Source organism: Bos grunniens, chromosome 7, assembly GCF_055505025.1.
Source record: "Bos grunniens cultivar Pamir isolate PY7600 chromosome 7, Bosgru_T2T1.0, whole genome shotgun sequence".
Lineage (NCBI taxonomy): Eukaryota > Metazoa > Chordata > Mammalia > Artiodactyla > Bovidae > Bos > Bos grunniens.
The window spans coordinates 68,246,554-68,267,922 of record NC_141171.1 but is presented as its reverse complement, the minus strand read 5'-3'; the positions used below and the strand labels follow the sequence as shown (position 1 = coordinate 68,267,922).

Sequence of the window (21,369 nt, the reverse complement as noted above, 5' to 3'; positions counted from 1 at the left end):
GTCATTCTCACCCTGGGACCCAGGCTTGTGGAGCTTCCACTGTTTGGAGCCAGTTCCTCTGTCAGGGGAGGGAGGATAGTGAATTGTACACCAGTTCTCACACTTCTACCTGCATGTGACTCATGACGCTTCTGCCCACATGCACAGGCCAGAGCAAGCCTGGTGGCCATCTGACATCATGGGGGTGGGGAATGCTCCTTCACCATGAGCCTAAAGTTAGCTGAAACATTTGTAAAGGCAACTATCACCAAGTTCTCTGATATCAAGTTGCGCTTAATTGCCACAGGCAACCAGTTACATTCATCTGCCATTCCACAATTTAATATATCCTGGAAGTAGTGATCTCACTACATTTGGGCCAATTAGGATATCCCCAGGGGAACTGAATGCTGTACTTTTTCTTTCTTACGTCTAATACTTGCACTTTCAAGTTTTTAATCCAAGTTATGAACTTGCCAGAGTTGTGTTTCCAAGATTTCAGCACTTCCTGTATTATTCAGATGGAAACCATCTTAAATCTACAGAGGGTAAGTTTAGACTAACAATGACTCTTTGAAATAACCAGAACATGTATCCACACAGGCTCCATTTCTCCTTTTCTATTTGTGGATTGCTCCCACCCCTCAACCCACCCTAGCCAAGGACAATTTCCAAGGCCTATTGACTCATGCCTATTTCCTCCCATTTTTATTTCCTTTGCTTGTAAATTGAAACAGTGTTTCCTAATTCTTTATGGTTTCAAATAATTTACCCATTAGTAGTTTCATTTAATCCTCCCCAAGTCAAATTTATAGTGAATGGTTTATTCTTTTTTTTTTTTTACAGATGAAAAAAATGAGGTTTAGAGAGGTGAGATAAGATCTCAGGAGATTAGTTTCTCTTTTTCATGAACCAAAACATTCTTTCATTTATTCACTCAGCAAAAAATTATTATCTATTGGAAGTATTTGGCCAGCTGCAGAGAGAGCATATTCAGGGTCTCTTGTCTTAGAGGAGTGCTCTACTAAAGAAAGTGTTGTGTATATTCTGCATAGTGGGGTCTTTCTTCTCATGGTCATGACTGATCCTAAGGTTCTAACCACAGACCTGCTGCTGCTGCTGCTGCTAAGTCGCTTCAGTCGTGTCCAACTCTGTGTGACTCCATAGACGGTAGCCCACCAGGCTCCCCCGTCCCTGGGATTCTCCAGGAAAGAACACTGGAGTGGGTTGCCATTTCTTTCTCCAATGCGTGAAAGTGAAAAAATAAAGTGAAGTCGCTCAGTCGTGTCTGAATCCTAGCGACCCCATGGACTGCAGCCCACCAGGCCGTTCCATCCATGGGATTTTCCAGGCAAGAGTACTGGAGTGGGGTGCCATTGCCTTCTCCGACAGACCTGCTAGTAAACTACAAACTAAGGTCTGACATGGGAAATAAGAACTGGGGGGGACTGGAGTCCTCTTTCAGGGCTATGGAATTTATAATTGAGAGAATGGGTCACTGAGCTTGGAGAGCTGAGGTGAGGTTCACAGAGAGGGGCTGGAATGTGTGATGTGGACCAGTAGCAAGCTGAGGTTATGAGGAAGATGATGAGGAGTGGTTCAGAGAGGTACAGGAAGAGAAGAGCAGAGCAAGTGATGCCTTGGAGGTGCCTGATGGGGCAGTGATTCCTGACCATAAGGGCCCTCGTCAAAAGTCACCTTTTTCCTGGGACAGTATGAGTGACCCACTGTCCTTGTCCTCAAGTAAGCTGTAACTTACTCTCTAGTACACTAGAGAGAAAAAGTTATATTGTGAGTTATATTTTTACCATACCCCCCCTTTCTTTGCATACATAATGTAAAAGATAATACTTCTGTACAGGTTTGTAGTTGGGATTATATGTGAACAACACAGTACTTGGCACATAGTGGCAGCTGAGTATTACTTCCTTCCCATTTCTCTAACAAGCAGGGCTCTATGGAGCTAGAGAAGACTACTTGGAAGAAAGATGTAACAGAGGCTTGACCATGATGGATGGTAAATTAGTGATCTTTCTCTTGACTTTCATTTCCAAGATTCATGATTCCCCGTGTCTCTGAACTAGCCTCTCCCAGTTAACCAATTTTCTTTACCTTGTACCAGTCTCTACAAAAGAATGGTTTAAATGACTGGCTGTACCCATCAACTCAGATGCTGGACTGGATCCACACAGGAAGGGATGGTTCCACAAAGGAAAGGCTGTTGAGTAGGCAGGGACAAGACATACGGTGCAACAGGTATCTGTGTCTTCTGCTCTCCTCAACACTACCTGAATAGCAACTACTTGAATAATAATTAACATTTGTTAGGTGTTCACTGTTTACCTGGTACTATGCTAAATGGTTTCCATGGATCATGTTGTTTAATATTCACAGCAGTCCAAGATGTAGGTACTATTATCTCCATTTTAGAGAGATGTAGTCGTGCTAAGGACTTCCCTGTAGCCCAAATGGTTAAGAATCTGCCTGTAGGGAAGGAGATCAGGGTTCAATCCCTGGGTTGGGAAGATCCTCTGGAGAAGGAAATGGCAGCCCACTCCAGTATTCTTGCCTGGAGAATCCCAGGGACAGAGCAGCCTGGCGGGCTACAGTCCACGGGGTCACAAAGAATTGGACACGACTGAGCAACTGCGCATCCACATTCATCATTCACAGTTGTGCACAGAGAGGTTAAGTAAACTGCTCATAGCCACACAGCTGGTTGTGGTTGAGAAGGAATCCAGGCAGTCTGAATTCCCATCCCACAGAAAATCACAGAAAGTATGGAGGCTAATGCAAGGGTGATAAATGAGAGGAAGCTTGCTGAGGGGGGATCCTCATTGTTGACAATAAGCAGAAGCTACCCTTTTCCTCCCAGTAAGAGAGTCCATAAAAATAGCTCCCTTTTCAGGCTAAAATCATTTCCTGATTTCAAGAGTCATAGACTGTATAAGTTAGAGGAAATTTAGAGACCTTACAACTAGTTAGCTCTTAAAAATATTTCCCAGTTATGAGTTTTTTTTATAAGTTTTACTTTCAGGTTCCATGATCATACACAAAAGATAGAAATCAACTATATTTCAGTTAAAAAAAGAAAGACAGTGAGTTCCTCTTCGCCCTCATGACTCCTTCATGTGGCTTTTCAGGTCCTTGGTGATCTGACTCCAGCCTGTGTTTCAGCATGCTAACTGGTGCTTCCACTTCTTTCCTCTGATTCAAGTTCAGACATAGTGAAATACACCATCCCCCGCCTCATCCCCCTCCCAACATAAATCAATAATACTTGGATCACTCCATGATCTCATTGTTAGTCTACAAAGCCCTGTGTGGTGGTGGTGGTTGTTTTTTTTTTTTTTTTTTCCCATCTTTTTTTTTTTTGGAGAGAATGTTTAAGTTCTACCTTTTCTTTAAAATATTGTAATATGCATGTTTAAGTGTTAGTAGCTCAGTCATTGGAGAAGGCAATGGCACCCCACTCCAGTACTCTTGCCTGGAAAATCCCATGGACAGAGGAGCCTGGTGGGCTGCAGTCCATGGGGTTGCTAAGAGTTGGACACGACTGCGCGACTTCACTTTCACTTCTCACTTTCATGCATTGGAGAAGGAAATGGCAACCTACTCCAGTGTTCTTGCCTGGAGAATCCCAGGGATGGTGGAGCCTGGTGGGCTGCCGTCTATGGGGTCGCACAGAGTCAGACATGACTGAAGCGACTTAGCAGCAGCAGCAGTAGCAGCAGCAGCTCAGTCACGTCAACTATTTGAGACCACATGGACTTTAGCCCGCCAGGCCCCACTGTACATAGGATTCTCTAGGCAAGAATACTGGAGTGGATTGCCATTGCTTTCTCCAAATATACATCTTTAGATAGCTTAAATAATATAATAAACACTTTAATACCTGAATTCTTTAGTTAGGCTGAAATGCCTTGCAGCTATCACCGCTGGTAGGCTCCTTCCTCTGCCTGAAATCCTTCTACTCTACCCCAGTCCTCTCCAGTGTCCTTTAGGTCTAGGCTTAGAAAGTGTCCTTGACTGTCTTCTTCCACCTAAAACTTGGGCTAGGAATCTTTTCCTAACACTCCTTTCCCTGTCACATCTTATCACAGTGTTCTCTGTTGTCTGTTAATTTGCTCGTCTCCCATTAGGAAGCACCAGCCTCTGAACTTGTTAAGGACAAGACTGGCTGGGCTAACATTGCAACCTGACACACAGCGAGAACTCAGTATATAATTTAGAGGTTGACAGTTCTTTACTGTGAAGACCAGATAGTAAACATTTCTGGGTGTGTGGACCACACCGTATCTGTCCCATTCACTCAGTTCTGCCACTGCAGCATGAAAGCAGCCAGATAAAATAAGTAAATGCATGAACATGGTTGTGTTGCAGTAAGACTTTTTTTTGCATGGGCTGGATGTGGTCCGTGGGCCATAGTCTGCTGAGTCCCACTATAACTGATGAAGAAATGAACACATTAAAATGAATGAGTGGGATTACATTTAACCAGAGAGGAATTACCACAAGGAGCCCTTTATCAGAAAACGTGGACTCTATTTTCTTTCTGTTACTTGAAAGATTTGTATCCTCTGTGGCTTCCAAGGCCTTGTCTTAAAATGGCGACTGAAGATACCACCTCTCCTTTAAGATTTGAAACTATCAGGTCTTTAAGAGTAATCTATGTCTTATTTGTCCTTACTCCCAGAGCCCAGAGTGTAGCAGAATTCCCACATGCCTAGAGTAAAATAGGTGACAATCACTAGTTGGGGCAAAGCAGATGATTGGTAAAGCAGATAGTTGGGCTAGATAATAGTATAAACTCCTAAAACTAAGTGTTAGTTAGTCCTCCAGACAAATAACTGCTATGCAGAGGTCCTTTTAGGTTTAGACTTGGGGTCTTTTGGTTCCAAATGATGGAAGACTCAACACAAACTGGTTGAAGCCCAAAGGGAATTTACTGGCACATTGATGTGCCTTGTTTCAGAGGGTCAAACCTTGTCAGAAATCCACTCTAGGGCTCCACTTGCCTTCTGCTTGATTGGTTCTCTTATCAGACAGGCTTCAGCCATTGGTGGCATGATGACTAATATTGGCTTCATTCTTTTGTCCACACAGTTCAAAGCCAGGTGGAAAACAGGAAAGTCCCTATTCTCAAGAGCTCCAGTAAATGTGACAAGACTGTGTGTCCTTGGCTTTGTTTGGGTTGCCTCTCCATCCTTGAGCCAATCACCACAAATGAAATCAATGCCAGCTGAACTTTGTTGACTGAGAAAGAGGGAGAGCTTATTCTCCAGAGGCAAATTGCATGCACATGAAGTGAATACACTGCGTACGTAGAGAAGGTGGCAAACACATGAAGCGTCCAGAACTGCTATGGCACCCCTCCCTAAAACAGTATGCTTTCATACGATGATACAAGCTGCTGCTGCTGCTGCTGCTAAGTCGCTTCAGTCATGTCCAACTCTATGTGACCCCATAGACAGCAGCCCACCAGGCTCTGCCATCCCTGGGATTCTCCAGGCAAGAACACTGGAGTGGGTTGCCATTTCCTTCTCCAATGCATGAACGTGAAAAGTGAAAGTCAAGTCGTTCAGTCACGTCTGACTCTTAGTGACCCCACAGACTGCAGCCTACCAGGCTTCTCTGTCCATGGGACTTTCCAGGCAAGAGTACTGGAGTGCAGTGTCATCGCCTTCTCCAATGATACAAGTTAACTATCCAGAATTAGGATGTTTATGAATCCCTGAAGTCTGTCCACTGAAGCTATCTTAGGAAGAGAAAACATTCAAGCTTATTCACATTTTCTAATGTGGGCACTTCTAAATACCTAATTACTATTAACATTTTCACTTATAAAATAAAGGTACATGTACTTCTTTAAAAATACACTTAATATATTTTAGAACAGCTTTAGAGTTATAGAAAAAATCTGAAGAGTGTGCAGGGAGTTCCCATATAGCCAATATTTAGTTTCCCCTATTGTTAACATCTTCCATAAGTGTGGTATATTCATGACAGCTACTGAGTGAACATTGATAATTATTATTACCCAAAGTCCAAAGATTTCCTTAGTTTTTATGTAATGGCCTTTCTCTCTTCCAGGATTCCATTCAGGATACCACATTACTTTCAGTCGCTGTGTCCCATTGGCTCCTCTTAGCTCTAAGTTTTTTTAGAGTCTCCTTATTTTTGGTGACCTTCACAGTTTTCAGAAACACTTGTCAGCCCCTTATTTAATTGTGTCTGATGGTTTTCTTGTGTCTAGACTTAGGTTGCGGAGAAGGCAATGGCATCCCACTCCAGTACTCTTGCCTGGAAAATCCCATGGACGGAGGAGCCTGGTAGGCTGCCGTCCATGGGGTTGCACAGAGTCGGACACGACTGAGCGACTTCACTTTCACTTTTCACTTTCATGCGTTGGAGAAGGAAATGGTAACCCACTCCAGTGTTCTTGCCTGGAGAATCCCAGGGACGATGGAGCCTGATGGGCTGCTGTCTATGGGGTTGCACAGAGTCAGACTCGACTGAAGTGACTTAGCAGCAGAAGCAAACTTAGGTTGTGAGTTCTTAGGAGGAGACCACAGAGGTAAATTGTGTCCCATTTACCTCGCATCTCTTAAACTGTCAACATAATTGATCTCTCTTGACATTTATCTTGACCTCCTGCCTCTGGCAGTGTTTGCCAGGTTTCTCCACTGGAAAGTTGGTCTTTTTCTCTCCCTCTCCATTCTGTATTTTCAGGGAGGAAAATCACCGTGTCCTGCCCACACTCGAGGAGGGGAGTTTTGCTTCACCTCCTTGAGGGGTGAGTATCTACATCAATTATTTGGAATTCTTCTGTGAAGATTTGTCTCTTCTCCGCCACAAACATATTGATTATTTACTGTATCAGTATGGACTCACAGGTTTTTATCGTTTACTACTTTGGGTTATAAAACAGTACTACTTCTGTTCAGATTGTTCCAGCTCTGGTCATTGTGAACTCTCTCAGTTGTCTCCTCTGTCCTTTTTTAATAATCCTATTTTAAATTAATGGATTTTTTCTCCTGAGCATTCTCTACTTCCTAGCACTGCAAGAAGCTCCAAACCGATCTTAAATATTTCCTGCCTCACTCCCAGAATCAGCCATTTTCCCAAGATGCTCTAGTTCCTTTTGTTGGAGAGCAATGTTGAAAACTAAGTTCTGGGTGCTAATTGTGCTCAATATGTACATTTAAGAAAATATATTCTAAATGCCATAGAGTATGTTAAATTATTTAGAAGAATCTAGTTATTTTAAAAGACTTATTACTAAAAATATAGTCAATTCCATAATTTCCTTTGCATAAAATTTTAACTTCTTGAGATCTTTCTTTTCTTCTTGAAATATTGTTTTTACATCTGTGTTACTATTACTATGCTTATGCTGATAGTGTTTGGTTAATTTAGACATTAAATATTGACCTCATATAAGTGCAAATAGTGTTTGCCTCTCTTCTACCACCACCCTACTTTCTGTCTGCCCATCTTCCCATGATGCCATATGACAATTTTCTGTCAAATCAGTAGCAAGATTTTCTGTTATTGTGACCATCATTTCCCCCTCTGACTTTTGAAAGTATTCCTGCATTATTTTCTAGATTATCTATTTAGAAGACCAATGCCTTTCTGATACTAAACACTTTCAATACAATATGTATTTCTTTGTTTTCACTCTGGAGCCTTTTAATATCTTCTTCTTATGTCTAATATTCTCATATTTCATGATAACATACTATTTTTGTGGGGATCTTTTTTCATGAAATTTAAGATTTGGTTGGCCCTCCCAATGAAGACTCATTTTTGTTCGTTACAAAAATTAAGAAAGCTATTTCTTTAATAATTTCCTCATCTCTGTTTTCTGTTTTAATATTCTGAAACATCCCTAACCATTAGACTTTATAAGTAAGGTTATGTTTTCTAGAAGACTTAAGTTTATTTTTCAAACCTTCCATAACATTTTGGTGTGAGTATAGTCTTTTTAATTTCTAAGATATCTTTCTCTTCTCTGATGTTTTCTTTTTTATAGTTTCTCTGTCCCTTCTCCTTTTTCCTTGAAAGATACTTGTGACTTTTTTTGTTTGTTTGCTTGCTTGTTTTATTCTGCTTTCTTTGATGTCTATGTATCCTTTTCATATGGAAGACTTTCCTGAAATGTCTGGAGATGGAAATGGCAACCCACTCCAGTACTCATGCCTGGAAAATCCCACGGACAGAGGAGCCTGGTAGGCTGCAGTCTATGGGGTCACTAAGAGTCGGACACAACTGAGCGACTTCACTTTCACTTTTCACTTTCATGCATTGGAGAAGGAAATGGCAACCCACTCCAGTATTCTTGCCTGGAGAATCCCAGGGACAGAGGAGCTTGGTGGGCTGCCGTCTATGGGGTCGCGCAGAGTCAGCCATGACTGAAGCGACTTAGCAGCAGCTGGAGATCCTCAGATGTCTATTTATACCTAAAAGTGAAGGCCTAAACACTAATTAGGAGAGGTGCATACAGGACTTAAACTCATGCTCTGATGGATGGCTTTATTGAAGGGAGGTTGGGTGATATTGTTGGGACAATGAAACTCTCAGTATCTTTGAGTGTTTTATTTGGACCATTCAGTTTATTCAGATTTTATATCCCCCAGGTACCTGGGAATGAGGTGAGAAAGAATTCCACAGTTTAGTGAGCATTGGTCGAAACGACTTTCTCTGAATCCCTCTATGTTCATCCCTTCCTCCCTGTTCTGCCTTCTCTGAGTCCAGTGTTTCCCCAATATTTGTATATTCATTAATCCTTCAGTGTGAGAAATGTGAAGGTTTAAGGCTCATTTGGTTGGTTACAGTTAAATGAGATATATATATATTTTTAATTCCAGAACATTTGTGCACCCTTAAATTCCCTCTCTGGGGCTAGATAGGAGCTAGACACTGATATACTTGGTCTTATGGTGTATTGCCCTAAGGGTCACAGATCAAAGGAGTGTGCAGTGATTAAGATCAGGGGCTTTGGAGTCAGAAAGTCTTGGCTTGAGTTCTGTTTCTACTATATTTTTGCTGTGAATGTCATTTCTTTAGCTCCCTTTAGCCTCAGTTTCCTCATCTGTTAAATAGGAAAAATATCTATTTCTCAGGGTTGTGAGGATTAAATATAATACATCTACATCATTAGCATTAGCAGAGTGCCTATCATTTAAGCATCCAGTAACTAATGAAATAAATCTATTTTAGAAAACACATCTGATAGGTGAGCATTGATTTTATTCCTCATCTAACTGATTCTGCAGTCCTGGATATATTGCTGAATCCATAGAGTCCAGAAGCGCCATAAGTATCACGAGATTCAAGCCCTGAAATCTGGTTCGTGAATTGTCTTGTGTGCTCTTCCCCATCAAGTGGTTTCACTACAAGTGGTGGAATTGGGCCCAGACGTGGACTTTTTTGTTATCTGAGCCTGTCTGGTATTTATCACCATATGCTTCCTCTATTGAATCTCTTCTTTCCTTGCCCAGTAAACTTTAATGGTATTTTTGGCTCATGTGATGGTTGATGGCAGCCCTGCTTTTATTTCTTTATTTTTTTAATTTAATATTTTTTCTTTAAACTTTTAAATTTATTTTTGGCTGCACTGGGTCTTCACTGCTGCACATGGGCTTTCTTTAGTTGAGGTGAGTAGGGGCTACTCTCTATTGTAGTGTGAAGGTGTCTCACTGTGGTGATTTCTTGCATTGCAGAGATCAGGCTCTAGGGTGAGTGGGCTTCGGTAGTTGTGGCACGTGGGCTTAGGGGCTCTGTGGCATATGGAATCTTCCTGGACCAGGGATCAAGCCTGTGTCCCCAGTACTGGCAGGCAGAAGCTCAACTACTGGGCCACTAGGGGAGTTCGACCCTGGTTTTACTTCTCCATTATTAGGGCAAGGGGGCTAAGGTTCTGGGAGAGGGAGAAACCAGAATGGCAGCAGAGCCAAATTCCCAAGTTCCCACAGTTTATGAGTGTGCATGTACATAAAATAGGTGCTCATGTACATGTAGGAAACCCCCTGTATAAGTGGACAACGGAGTCCATGCATGTCCACACCATCACTCCATGTGTCTGCACACACACTAATGGCCAGGAGAAATGTACTCAGCACATTTCATCATACATCCCAGATTGAGAGAGGCCATTCAGGAGAAAGAAAGGGAAGATTATGAGGCAAAAAGAGAAATGAAACCTAAAGGTCCCACCCTGTCAGCATTAACTGGAGTATAAGAAATGGAATTCGGACAGACAGACAGACTCCTGACATCTGCAAACAGCCAAAATGTCCAAAGGGCCTCTGATTCTCTGGCTGGTGATTGAACTTGGGCGGCTTTGTCTGAGTAAGTGTTCTCAGTCCTTCCATCCAGGAGTCCCTGTGATGGATTCCCATGGCTGATCTATAAAACAGAAATCCATTGCATTCCTGCATCCACTCAGCTTCTCTTCTTGGAAGGTCTCTCTCCCTTTCTGTGACACAGGGTTTATCCTGAGATTGCTTTGGATGTTTTAGGGTGGGGGTATTTATGTTAATACCAGAAATAGCAATTTAAGAAGAAATATAGATAAGGGATGGGATAACATGGGGAAAAGAAATGTCCTTTACAGGCGTTACTAGCACAGTAAATGCCAGGGGGATTTGTTCTGCTAAGAGCTATTATTATAAATCATATTTTATCTTTATTTTTAGGATTTTTTATTTGCTTCTTGGTTTATTTTGCGGGGTGTCAAGTGTCCAGATAAGATTTACATTGTCCACACATCATCTCCGGCTTTTGGACGATGCAAATGTACACACTTGGTGTGGATTGGTGCAGACACTCACATCCTGAGTTATAGGACGGGATACTGTGGGCTGAGTTGAAGTCACATCTTGGTTATTATCCTTTGACACTGAAGACTATGGCCCTTTCATGTAAGAAAGGAGGGACCTGGATAAGACCAGTTTCCACAGTCTATGACTCTAGGACTAGACAACATCTAGTGACAGGGAGGCCTGGCGTGCTGCAATTCATGGGGTCGCAAAGAGTCGGACACGACTGAGCGACTGATCTGATCTGATCTGATCTGAATGTCCCTTGCAGTTTAAACAGTTCCTAGTTTCTGCACTTGAGTCTTTCAGATGTGCTGCATGAGAAAACACCTGTATTTCAAGAAAACAAGCCTTTGTCTTATTGCTCTTTGCTTATTATTTTCCTCTATAACTCCATGCATTCTCAGGTCTCCACCTAAATCAGGCTTTTTTCTGACCACTGGTAGCCTCCAAACTGGTTTCAGTGAGTCTGCTATGAGTTCCTGTCCTCCCTGAAATCTCCCCATTAAAGAACTCATTACCCTGACCCTATAGTAGTTGTTCATTTAACCACCTCTCTCTCCAGATACGTGTGGGAGTTAATGGAATGAAAGCAGTTCCTGTCGCTTTCTTTATCACTGTTTTTGCCTGGCCTTATCTTGTCCTGTGGGCTGGCAGTGTGGAGGATTTGGTGATGGTTGCTATGGTCACCTTTCCAGCTACTGGCTGGACACTGAGTGAGTGAGCTTCTCCAACCCTACTTGAAGAAGACAGTGCCTAGTGGATGATTTCTTTTGTTTTTTCAATTTGTGCCTTTTCTAAAATGACCCTTTAGAAGACACTGACTACTCAGACTCATTAAGGATCAGAGCTGAATCGCTCTTTAGAGATGCCAAATCAAACCCTTCACTCTGTCAATGATACAATTGAGCCCCAGATTGAGGAAACACCTTGGATAAGGCCACCAGCTAGAGAAGGAACCCAGCTGGTGCCAGAACCTAGATTGTACCCACCATTCTGGGTAATTGCTGAAAAGAGAAATTGATTTAATTTCTTTGTTTCAGGGTAATTTTGGAGCTGGAAAGAACAGTCTCTTTTCTATTTCTACATTCTGATATGCTTGGTGATTTGTTTTAATAGCTTATTTGTTTCATGTGGCCTTTAATGCTCCACCTCATGTGGACCTGAGAACTATTTCTGAGGTGAGCACGATCTCTCCCCTTTGCCGCATGAAGATAATGAGGTCAGGATTATTGTGGCTTTCCTCCAGAGAACACAAAAGCAGTAACTGGCAGAATGAGGTTTTCATTGTAAGCATAATGGGTGTTTTTCTGCCACGCCTGCTTCCTTTTTTTAACATTAATTTTTGACAAATAAGTAATACAGAAATACCCTTGGTGAAACAACTAAATTGTTATAAAGCTAATATCCCCTTTGACACTACTACCCTCAACCCCAGTCTCCGATCAAGGCAATGCTGACTCAGTGAGTTGGATGTGTGTCCTGTCAGCCACTTTTCTATGCATTTACTTTCATATGTCTGTGCCCGCAAATCCTGCAAACATTTTTTTTCAATGGTTTTATATTTTAAATGTCATTTTGAAATGTCCACTTTTTGTGCATTAATAAGCCTTGGAGTTTTCACACCATTAGTTATCAATCTGTCTCATCCTATTAATCTTGTACGTGTGGCTCAATGGAAGGATGGCGCCATAGGTTAGCCGCTACCCACGTACACATGTTCGTTCCGTCGCACACATATGACCTGGCAGTAAACATTTTCAAATTGCCTTCCTTGTGCATGTGTGCTTTTCTGCAGCAGAAAACACACCATGAAATTTTTCAGGCTTAGTTCCATTTGAGTGTTAACCAAAACTGCAAAATTGCCCCAGAGTGTGGCTGTACCAATTCACATCCCATTTCACTCCAGGTTACTCCAGTCATTTGCTTGATCCCTGACTGGGCAACACTTGATATCATCAGTGTTCTAAATTTTTGCCAGTCTGATAGGGGAAATTTACTGGCCACTCATATTTCCTCATCTGTCTATGAATTGCCTGTTTTGTCCTTTGCCAGTTTGTTTCTATCTGGAAAAGGCTTTCCTTAGTGAATATGGGGTGCCTCCTTCTGTACTGTGATAGTTGGGAAAACAAGCTGTTGAATCTCCAGTGGAAATAATTCTGTCACATATTTTAAAAATTAATTTACCAACTAGTTCTGAGAACAAGCTCATATTTTAGAAATTATTGGTCTTTGGTGCACATGTTCTGCACTGCTATGACAGTTGAGGATGATGACAATTATTCCCCGCCCCGCCCCCCACCCCCCACCCCCTGGCTTCATGGGGTGGGGCAAAATGGGCTTCTACAGCATTTACAATGTGTGGAATATCTACTGTGGCGAGGTAAAGAGACGACAGGTTCAGAGAAGGTCCCAGGCAGGTCTGAATTTACAATGACCTTTCATCCTGAGAGCAAACTTTGGAAAACCCAGCATGCACATTCTTTGGCTTTCTACCTGGGCCACTGTTAGGACTCATGCTCATCTTCTCTCAGATAAGGATAGCTGGAAGTTGCTGACTGCTGTGCCAGGGAGGAACACAGTGCTGCTGGCCACGTCTTACACAATTCAGCCGTTGGGGTTAACAGAGTTAGTGAATGGAGAGTCTTACAGGAGGGCACCTTGAAGAAAATAATGAGCAGAGATCAAGGTACCCAAGAAGGAGCAGGATGTCATCCTGACGATCTGGAGCTATGGCCTGCCTGGCTGTCCCTTCAATAGCTTGGTTTGATTGAGAACAATCACTGATGATCAATTAAACCAAAGGGCTTAATATTTGCAGCAGTGGAAAAGTTTCGTAGATTCTCATAGATGGAAGTTATCTTAGAAAAGGCACAGAGTGAGTGTTCAGTGACCTTGGTTGTCATTTGACCTTGACCTTGGTTGTACATTACCACGGGCCTCAGTCTTGAGATTCTGACTCAGGTTGGGCAAGATAACAAGTATTTTTAACAAGCTCCGCAGGCCATGCTGATGATCAGTTGAAATTGGGAAACACAGATATTGCATTTCTAAAATGGTAATATATTCCATTGCATATAGCTAACATGATCAACATAATCTTCTAGCACCTTTAAGTCACATTTGCCATTCTAAAGAATTCCTATGATTCCTCTCCAGTTCTAACTTAAAAAAAAAATCCACAAACTTCCACCTTATTTCATATTCTCTAACAACAAACACATGGTCTAGAGCAATTAATTTCTGAGCAAACTCTAGGAGATAGTGAAAGACAAGGAAGCCTGGCATGCTGCAGTCCATGGGGTCACAAAGAGTTAAACACAACTTAGTGACCAAACAACAACAGCCTGTCTCCCTGCCATAGTACACTCTGGGGTCAAAGACAGCGGGAGACCCATTTGAGGCATTCATGTCAGTAGTACATGATCACTGCCTATTGACATACACTGGGTAGAATGCTACTTACACCTGTTTATATGAGAGTACTGTTAGATTGACTTTACTTTCACTTTTCACTTTCATGCATCGGAGAAGGAAATGGCAACCCACTCCAGTGTTGTCTGGAGAATCCCAGGGACAGAGGAGCCTGGTGGGCTGCCATCTATGGGGTCGAACAGAGTTGGACACGACTGAAGCGACTTAGCAGCAGCAGCAGTTAGATTGAAGGGTCAGAATTTTCCACTGGAGAATTTATTTTATTGAATGGTACTCAAGGTCAGCAAATCTGCAAATTAGCAAATTAATCAGCAAATCTGCAGCAGAAATGGGTTCAGACTCATGTAGTCAGCTGCTCCCACTTTATGGATAGCAGAATGTGAAGTTAGGAGCTTAGTGGCAGCAAAGGACAGGCCAGAATTTGGGCTAAAGAAACATACAATACAACCTTCTTCATCTTCCTGGAAGCATGTGCATGCATGATCCCTGTGGAGCATATTTGAGAGATTTCAATACCTCACAACTTAATTTTCTCATCTTTCCTCACAGCTCCGGCAGCATCACAGACTGTCGTGAGAGCATTTTTGGGTCAGCCAGTGACTTTGCCGTGTACATACTCATCCTGGTCTCCGCATAGTAATAGCATGTGCTGGGGCAGAGGCCAGTGTCCCAAGTCCAAATGCGATGACGAGCTTCTCTACACCGATGGGACAAAGGTGGTCTCAAGCAAGTCGCCAAAATACCAACTTCGGGGGATTATCCAGAGAGGGGATGTCTCCTTGACCATCATGGACACCAATGAAGGTGACCAGAATGTGTACTGCTGTCGCATAGAGGTGCCTGGCTGGTTCAATGATGTGAAGAGGAACATCCGCCTGGATCTGAGGAGAGGTGAGCACACAGAGGTTGTGTCTGTGGGTGGAGAAGTTCGTGTTGGGTCATGGAGTCAGAGGGTGGTGGCAGAGAGACTAAGCTGCTTAAGCGGTGAGTAGACAGATTAAACCTGAGATGTGTTTGTGTCTACAGGAGCCACAGTCTGGAGCAATTGCCTGTGGGAGCTGAGGAACCCACAGAAATGAATGAAAGGGTAGAGGGTGAGGAGTAGGGCGTGGGGAAAAGAACCAGTGAAATTCAAGGTCAATATGAAGAGGGCAGCTGCTTCTTGCCTAGGGAACTGAAGAAATTTGGGCCCAGGGCTTTCAGAGCTGCCAGTTTTTATGTGAACTGTATTGATTTTTGCATGTTGGCAAAGATCACAAAACTTTTACAAACACTGAGTGAACAAAATACAGTGTTTTGTTCATGCATTGCTGTTGCTGCTAAGTTGCTTCAGTCGTGTCCGACTCTGTGCAACCCCATAGACGGCAGCCCACCAGGCTCCCCCGTCCCTGGGATTCTCCAGGCAAGAACACTGGAGTGGGTTGCCATTTCCTTCTCCAATGCATGAGAGTGAAAAGTGAAAGTGAAGTTGCTCATTTGTGTCCAACTCCCAGTGACCCCATGGACTGCAGCCTACCAGGCTCCTCCATCCATGGAATTTTCCAGGCAAGAATACTGTGTTTATGCATTAGCTTCATCCATAAACCAACGGTGGGCTACTTCCAGTGAGGGGAAAGGGCAGGAGATTTGGAGACAATCATAAATAGCAGTTTTCAGCTGGTTTTTCCTTCTGCTACTATCAGCTGCTTTTGATGAAATTTGAAATATGGCAAAACTCCTAAAGATTTGAGCTGCATGCATGCATGCAGGGTCTATGGTTCAATTACATAAACAATAATCACCATTCCTGCTAGTCTGGAATGGAGCCTCTCAAAGGCAGCTCTGTGCTCAGCCTGCACCAAAGACCAAGGATTCTTGGGCTCTGTTCTTAATTGGACTGGCATCTCAGAAGGCAAGGTCTCACTAGCCATATGCATAAGAAGCTTCTCAGGTGACTCTCATGGGCTCTAAAATTTGAGAAGAACTGATGTGGATGCTTCTAGTTAGAGAAATTTGATAAGCATTAGTGTATTTTTCTCCCAAAGCAACTTTGTGAGATAGAAGGTATTATTTGTATTTGTTGAAGATAAATGATGCCAATCCAAGTCTTTGCTTTTCAAACCTGATATAACCAGCTATTAATATTATTTTATAAAATACTGGTTGACCTCAATACTCTATGACATCATTTCTCAGCTCACTTGAAACTAATGATGTCTTTCTGGTCCATTAGAGTTAATGGAAATTTGGCATATTTAAGAAAGGGTGGTATGTGTAGAATATCTGTTGCTAATGAACCCAAATTCAGATGTTTAGCAGGTGAGCAGTTTTGGCATGAATCAATCTTTACACTCTGAAATCATTTGTTTTAGATCTTGAGTTTTATTGTGGAAAGAACACCTAGAATAAGGTCTGCTCCCTTCACAGATTTTCAAGTGTACCATAAACAATTGTTAACGTGGGTACAATGTGTGCAGCAAATTTCTAGAGCTTATTCACCTTGCTTGACTGAAATGTTATGCTTGGGTTTCCTTTTGATGCAATCATTTATGCCACATTTTTGCAACATCTACTAGGTAGATCTACTGTAGATCTACTAGGAATATCTACTAATACCGTGATAGGTATTAGATTTGTAGAAGAGAACAACATAAATTCCAACTTTTCTCTTGTGGAGATTACAATGTACTAGGAGAAGCAGACATTATATAACAATCAACAAATAAATGTGTCTTTAGGAAATGCTACAAAGTCTGTGGTCAAGTCAGTCAGTTCAGTTCAGTTGCTCAGTCGTGTCTGACTCTTTGCAACCCCGTGAATCTTAGCATGCCAGGCCTCCCTGTCCATCACCAACTCCCAGAGTTCACTCAGACTCACGTCCATTGAGTTGGTGATGCCATCCAGCCATCTCATCCTCTGTCGTCCCCTTCTCCTCCTGCCCCCAATCCCTCCCAGCATCAGAGTCTTTTCCAATGAGTCAACTCTTCGCATGAGGTGGCCAAAGTACTGGAGTTTCAGCTTCAGCATCATTCCCTCCAAAGAAATCCCAGGGCTGATCTCCTTCAGAATGGACTGGTTGCATCTCCTTGCAGTCCAAGGGACTCTCAAGAGTCTTCTCCAACACCACAGTTCAAAAGCATCAATTCTTCAGCATTCATCTTTCTTCACAGTCCAACTCTCACATCCATACACGACCACTGGAAAAACCATAGCCTTGACTAGACTAACCTTTGTTGGCAAAGTAATGTCTCTGCTTTTCAATATGATATCTAGGTTGGTCATAACTTTTCTTCCAAGGAGTAAGCGTCTTTTAATTTCATGGCTGCAGTCACCATCTGCAGTGATTTTGGAGCCCCCAAAAATAAAGTCTGATACTGTTTCCCTATCTATTTCCCATGAAGTGATGGGACCAGATGTGGTCAAGTACGAGTGTGCAAAAAACATTGTTATTGTAGACTGCGGATGACCTCTTTGCAGAAGTGACCTTTTAGCTGAGACATGAGCTTTAAAGAAGAGTCAGTCTAAGGAAGAGAGGGACTAGGAAGCAGTCAGTACAAAGTTCCTCCAGAGGGAAGGTCAGTAATATAGTTTAAGAACCGAAGAAAGGCCTGTGGGCAAGGGAATGTGAGAATAGAGTGGAGGCATGGGGTTGGAAAGAAAGATCCAGACCAAGTGGGGCCCTGTGGGTGGGGTTAGGGATTGGATCTTCACCAGAAGGGCAAGGAGAACCCAGTTAAAACAAAGTTTTAAGTTGGAGACTGACATAATTTGGTTTGTCATTGTCAAAGATTACTCTAGCTAGGGTGTAAAAAATAGGTTGGAAAGGCCAAGCGTAGAGTTTAGAATCCCAGTTTTCCTAGGCATTTTGATGGTCCAGGCTCATGGACCAGGTGAGGCTATAGAAACACAGACAAAGGGATGGATGCCAGCAACACCTGTGGCGTTTCCCTCTTCCTCCGTCTCCACTTGGTACCAGACATATCGTGTATTGGTTACAGCCCCCACAACTACGCCCTCGACAACCACCCGCCGCCCAACCACAACCACCACCACCACTGTCGCCACCACCACTGCCATGACAACAGCCACAGCCGTGCTTCCAACAACAGTCGTGACCACCTCTGACCTCACATCCACACCACCACTTCAGATGAGAACTACAGCTGCACTCACAACCACGGCCTCCGTGTGCCCTCTGACAACACTGAGCTCCCTTCTGGAGGAAGACACGATACTGCTGACCCTTGAGCCTTCCACTGAGGGGCCCACCCTCACGGCAGGTACTTGGCTCACCTGGCCATTCTTTCCCTTCTGCTGCTCAGGTGTACCTTGGGTCCCTTGGCAAAGGGTTCTCCTACTGAATGGGGCAGCTCAGCAACTTGCTCTAGAGTCTGTGAGTATGTGTGTGTGTGTGTGCGTGCGCGCGCGTGTGTGTGTGCATGTGCGTGTGCATGTGTGTGCGCGCGTGTGTGTGCATGTGTGTGTGTGCGCGCGTGTGCGTGTGTGTGTACATATGTGTGTGCACGTGCATGTGTGTGTGCGTGTGTGTGTGTACATATGTGTGCGTGTGCATGTGTGTGTGTGTGTGTGTGAGTTTGTCAGGGCTGGGCACCACAGACTGGGCATTTTAAACAACAAAAGTTTATTTCTCACAATTCTGGAGGCTAGAAGTCTGAGACTAAGGGGTCAGCAGGGTTGGTTTCTCCCGAGGTCTTTCTCCCTGATGGCTGTCTTCTTGCTTGGTACTCACATCCTCTTTCTCCTTTGTGTATCTGTGTCCTGATCTCCTCTTTATGTGAGAACATCAGTCATATTTGAGTAGGGCTGTCCACATAGTATCACTTCTACTTGTTTAAAGGCTCTATCTCCAAATATAGTCATGTTCTGAGTTACTGGAAATTAGGGCTTTAAATATGAATTTACAAGCAGGGGTGGGAGTGAGGCAGAGGTCAGAATTCATCCCATAACTCTGTGTGTGCATGTGTGTGTGTGTGGGGGGGTGTAGTTTCATTAAATTGTTCCTTTTCATTGTTTTATGGTTTCCTTTTTTGTTCCTATTTTTTTCCTTTGTGTTTTTGAAAAATCATCATTTTTAGTTCTCAACTTGACCTTCTAGGAGTACAGATACTTAGTAAAGAACCAGGAAATGTCACCCTGGGTCAAAGACCAGTTCCATCCTGCCAGGGCTCAACTGTCTACTTAGGCATTAGAGGAAAGACCTCCAGATGCCTTAAAATATTCCTTGATGGTGAACTTCCTTCCTTCCTTCCTTCCTTTCTCTCTTCTGTCCTCTCCTCCCCTCTTTCTCCCTTTCTCTTCCTCCCTCCCACCCTCCCTCCTGAATCCTTATTGATCCAACACCTTGGAATTCTTACTGAGTTACTAGCTCCATTAATTATGGGCCCTTGTCAAAGCTTTCACCATGTTTCAAACTCTAATTCTGAGGTAAAGATATTAGAAAACAATCATGAGATATCTCGAAGGCTTAGGCATTTCAAATGCCTCAATAAGGCCTGGATTAATTTAAACAACTTTACAGTAATGAATTGGCTAATTCCATTACACTGTGAGTACCGACCTAAGGTTCATGAACCCTAAGCAAATTTGTATGTTTTATTCCTTTAGTCCTTAAAATAATCATCTTCAAATACATTTACAGTTCCCTTAGATTCTAAAAATTACTTACAATCCTTGAAAAAAAAAACTTGAAATATATATGTGTTAGTCGCTCCGTCATGTTTGACTCTTTGCAGCCCCATAGACTGTAGTCCACCAGGCTTCTCTGTCTATGGAATTGTCCAGGTAAGAATACTGGAGTGGGTAGCCAATATGTCCCTTCTCTAGGGGATATTTCTGACCCAGGTCTCTGGCATTGTAGGCAGATTCTTTGCCATCTGAGCCAGCAGGAAAGCCTCAAAATATACACAGGGATCAGGATCATTTTTATAGTTGTGTTTGTACTTGCCTAAAATAAACGTAGAAAACTACAAAGACAACTGTAAAAATTGCTTGGCACAAGCACCAACTTTTAGCTGTCTTTTATCAAACTTTTTTTTCTCTTCCAGAATTAGAGCCTGCCCTGCTCCCTAGGACCTCTCAGAGAAGTGTTGAGGAGACTTCTCACCGCAGCACTGCCTTACTCACATCCAAGAGTACGTGTGTTTGGTTCTCTCTTCTTCTTCCCTTGCCCCTTAGGTTGAGGGGAAACACTGAACAGAGTGTCATGGAGTCCGATGACTAGAGACGACTTTTGGGTCCTGTGAGCCATGAAGCCCTCCTAGGACACACTGGTGTCAAGACTGCATTTGTGGCTTGTTCCTTCCTGTGGATTTTAGAGAATAAGGGATACCATTGACCTTGATTCATTGGTTCAGTACTTCATGGTAGATCATCTCTAGAATACTTGCTTGTCCACTCTAGGCTGGGTGGAGCTCTGCTATCTCATCCTATTTCCAAACACACTCATCTTCTTCCTTGAAGCCGCAGAGGGTTTACTCACTTGACCCCGTGGCTCTGTATAGTGGAAGGAGTATTCTTTTGTTCATTTGTCCTTTCTTCCTCCTGCCTGACTCCTTTAGGTATTTATTAATATTAGGGCCCAGGGACAGAAAAAGGGCTCCTTGGGTGTCTCAGTGGTAAAGAATCCACCTGCCAAGCAGGAGATGTGGGTTCGATTCCTGGGTCAAGAAGATTCCCCTGGAGAAGGAAATGGCAACCCACTTCAATATTCTTGTCTGGAAATCCCACAGACAGAGAAGCCTGGTGGGCTATAGTCCATGAGGTCGCAAAGAGTCAGACACAGTTTAGAGACTAATAGCCACAGCAACAGCAGCAAGGGCAGAGAATATCCGGAAATTAATCCACAGCCTTGGAGGTGCTAGAAGGGACTGCTTGGGCTTGATTATCAGCTGCACTACTTTTTCCTGGGGGTCTCTGGCCTTCGTTGTATAACTTCATGCATATAAAAATTTAGATGAGTGTCTGGCTAGCTAGTAAGCATGCAAAAGGTGGCTGTTATCTTAGTAGGTAACAGGAGGATTCTTTACCACTGATTCACTTTTTCTTAGCCCTAAGGTGAATCATTATGCTCATGAACAGCATAAAGTCTAAGCAGTAAAATCATTTCAAATTTCAAGCACCCAAATATGCA

At 43.0% G+C, this 21,369-nt stretch overlaps 1 protein-coding gene across 3 annotated transcripts in view; it reads left to right on the top strand.

Moving 5' to 3' along the window:
- LOC147369759 (T-cell immunoglobulin and mucin domain-containing protein 4-like) overlaps positions 1-21,369 on the top strand; it is a 63,347-nt gene that overhangs the window by 23,050 nt on the left and 18,928 nt on the right. The window contains exons 1-4 of one of the 3 annotated variants that reach the window (XM_086412628.1): positions 10,250-10,335; positions 14,790-15,131; positions 18,218-18,499; positions 20,285-20,371. In XM_086412628.1, coding sequence (XP_086268754.1) covers positions 10,278-10,335; positions 14,790-15,131; positions 18,218-18,499; positions 20,285-20,371 — 769 coding nt within the window. In that variant the 5' untranslated portion in view covers positions 10,250-10,277. Of the gene's footprint in view, positions 1-10,249; positions 10,336-14,789; positions 15,132-18,217; positions 18,500-20,284; positions 20,372-21,369 lie in introns of those variants that run through there. The other 2 variants (XM_086412629.1, XM_086412630.1) reach the window with 2 other exon arrangements.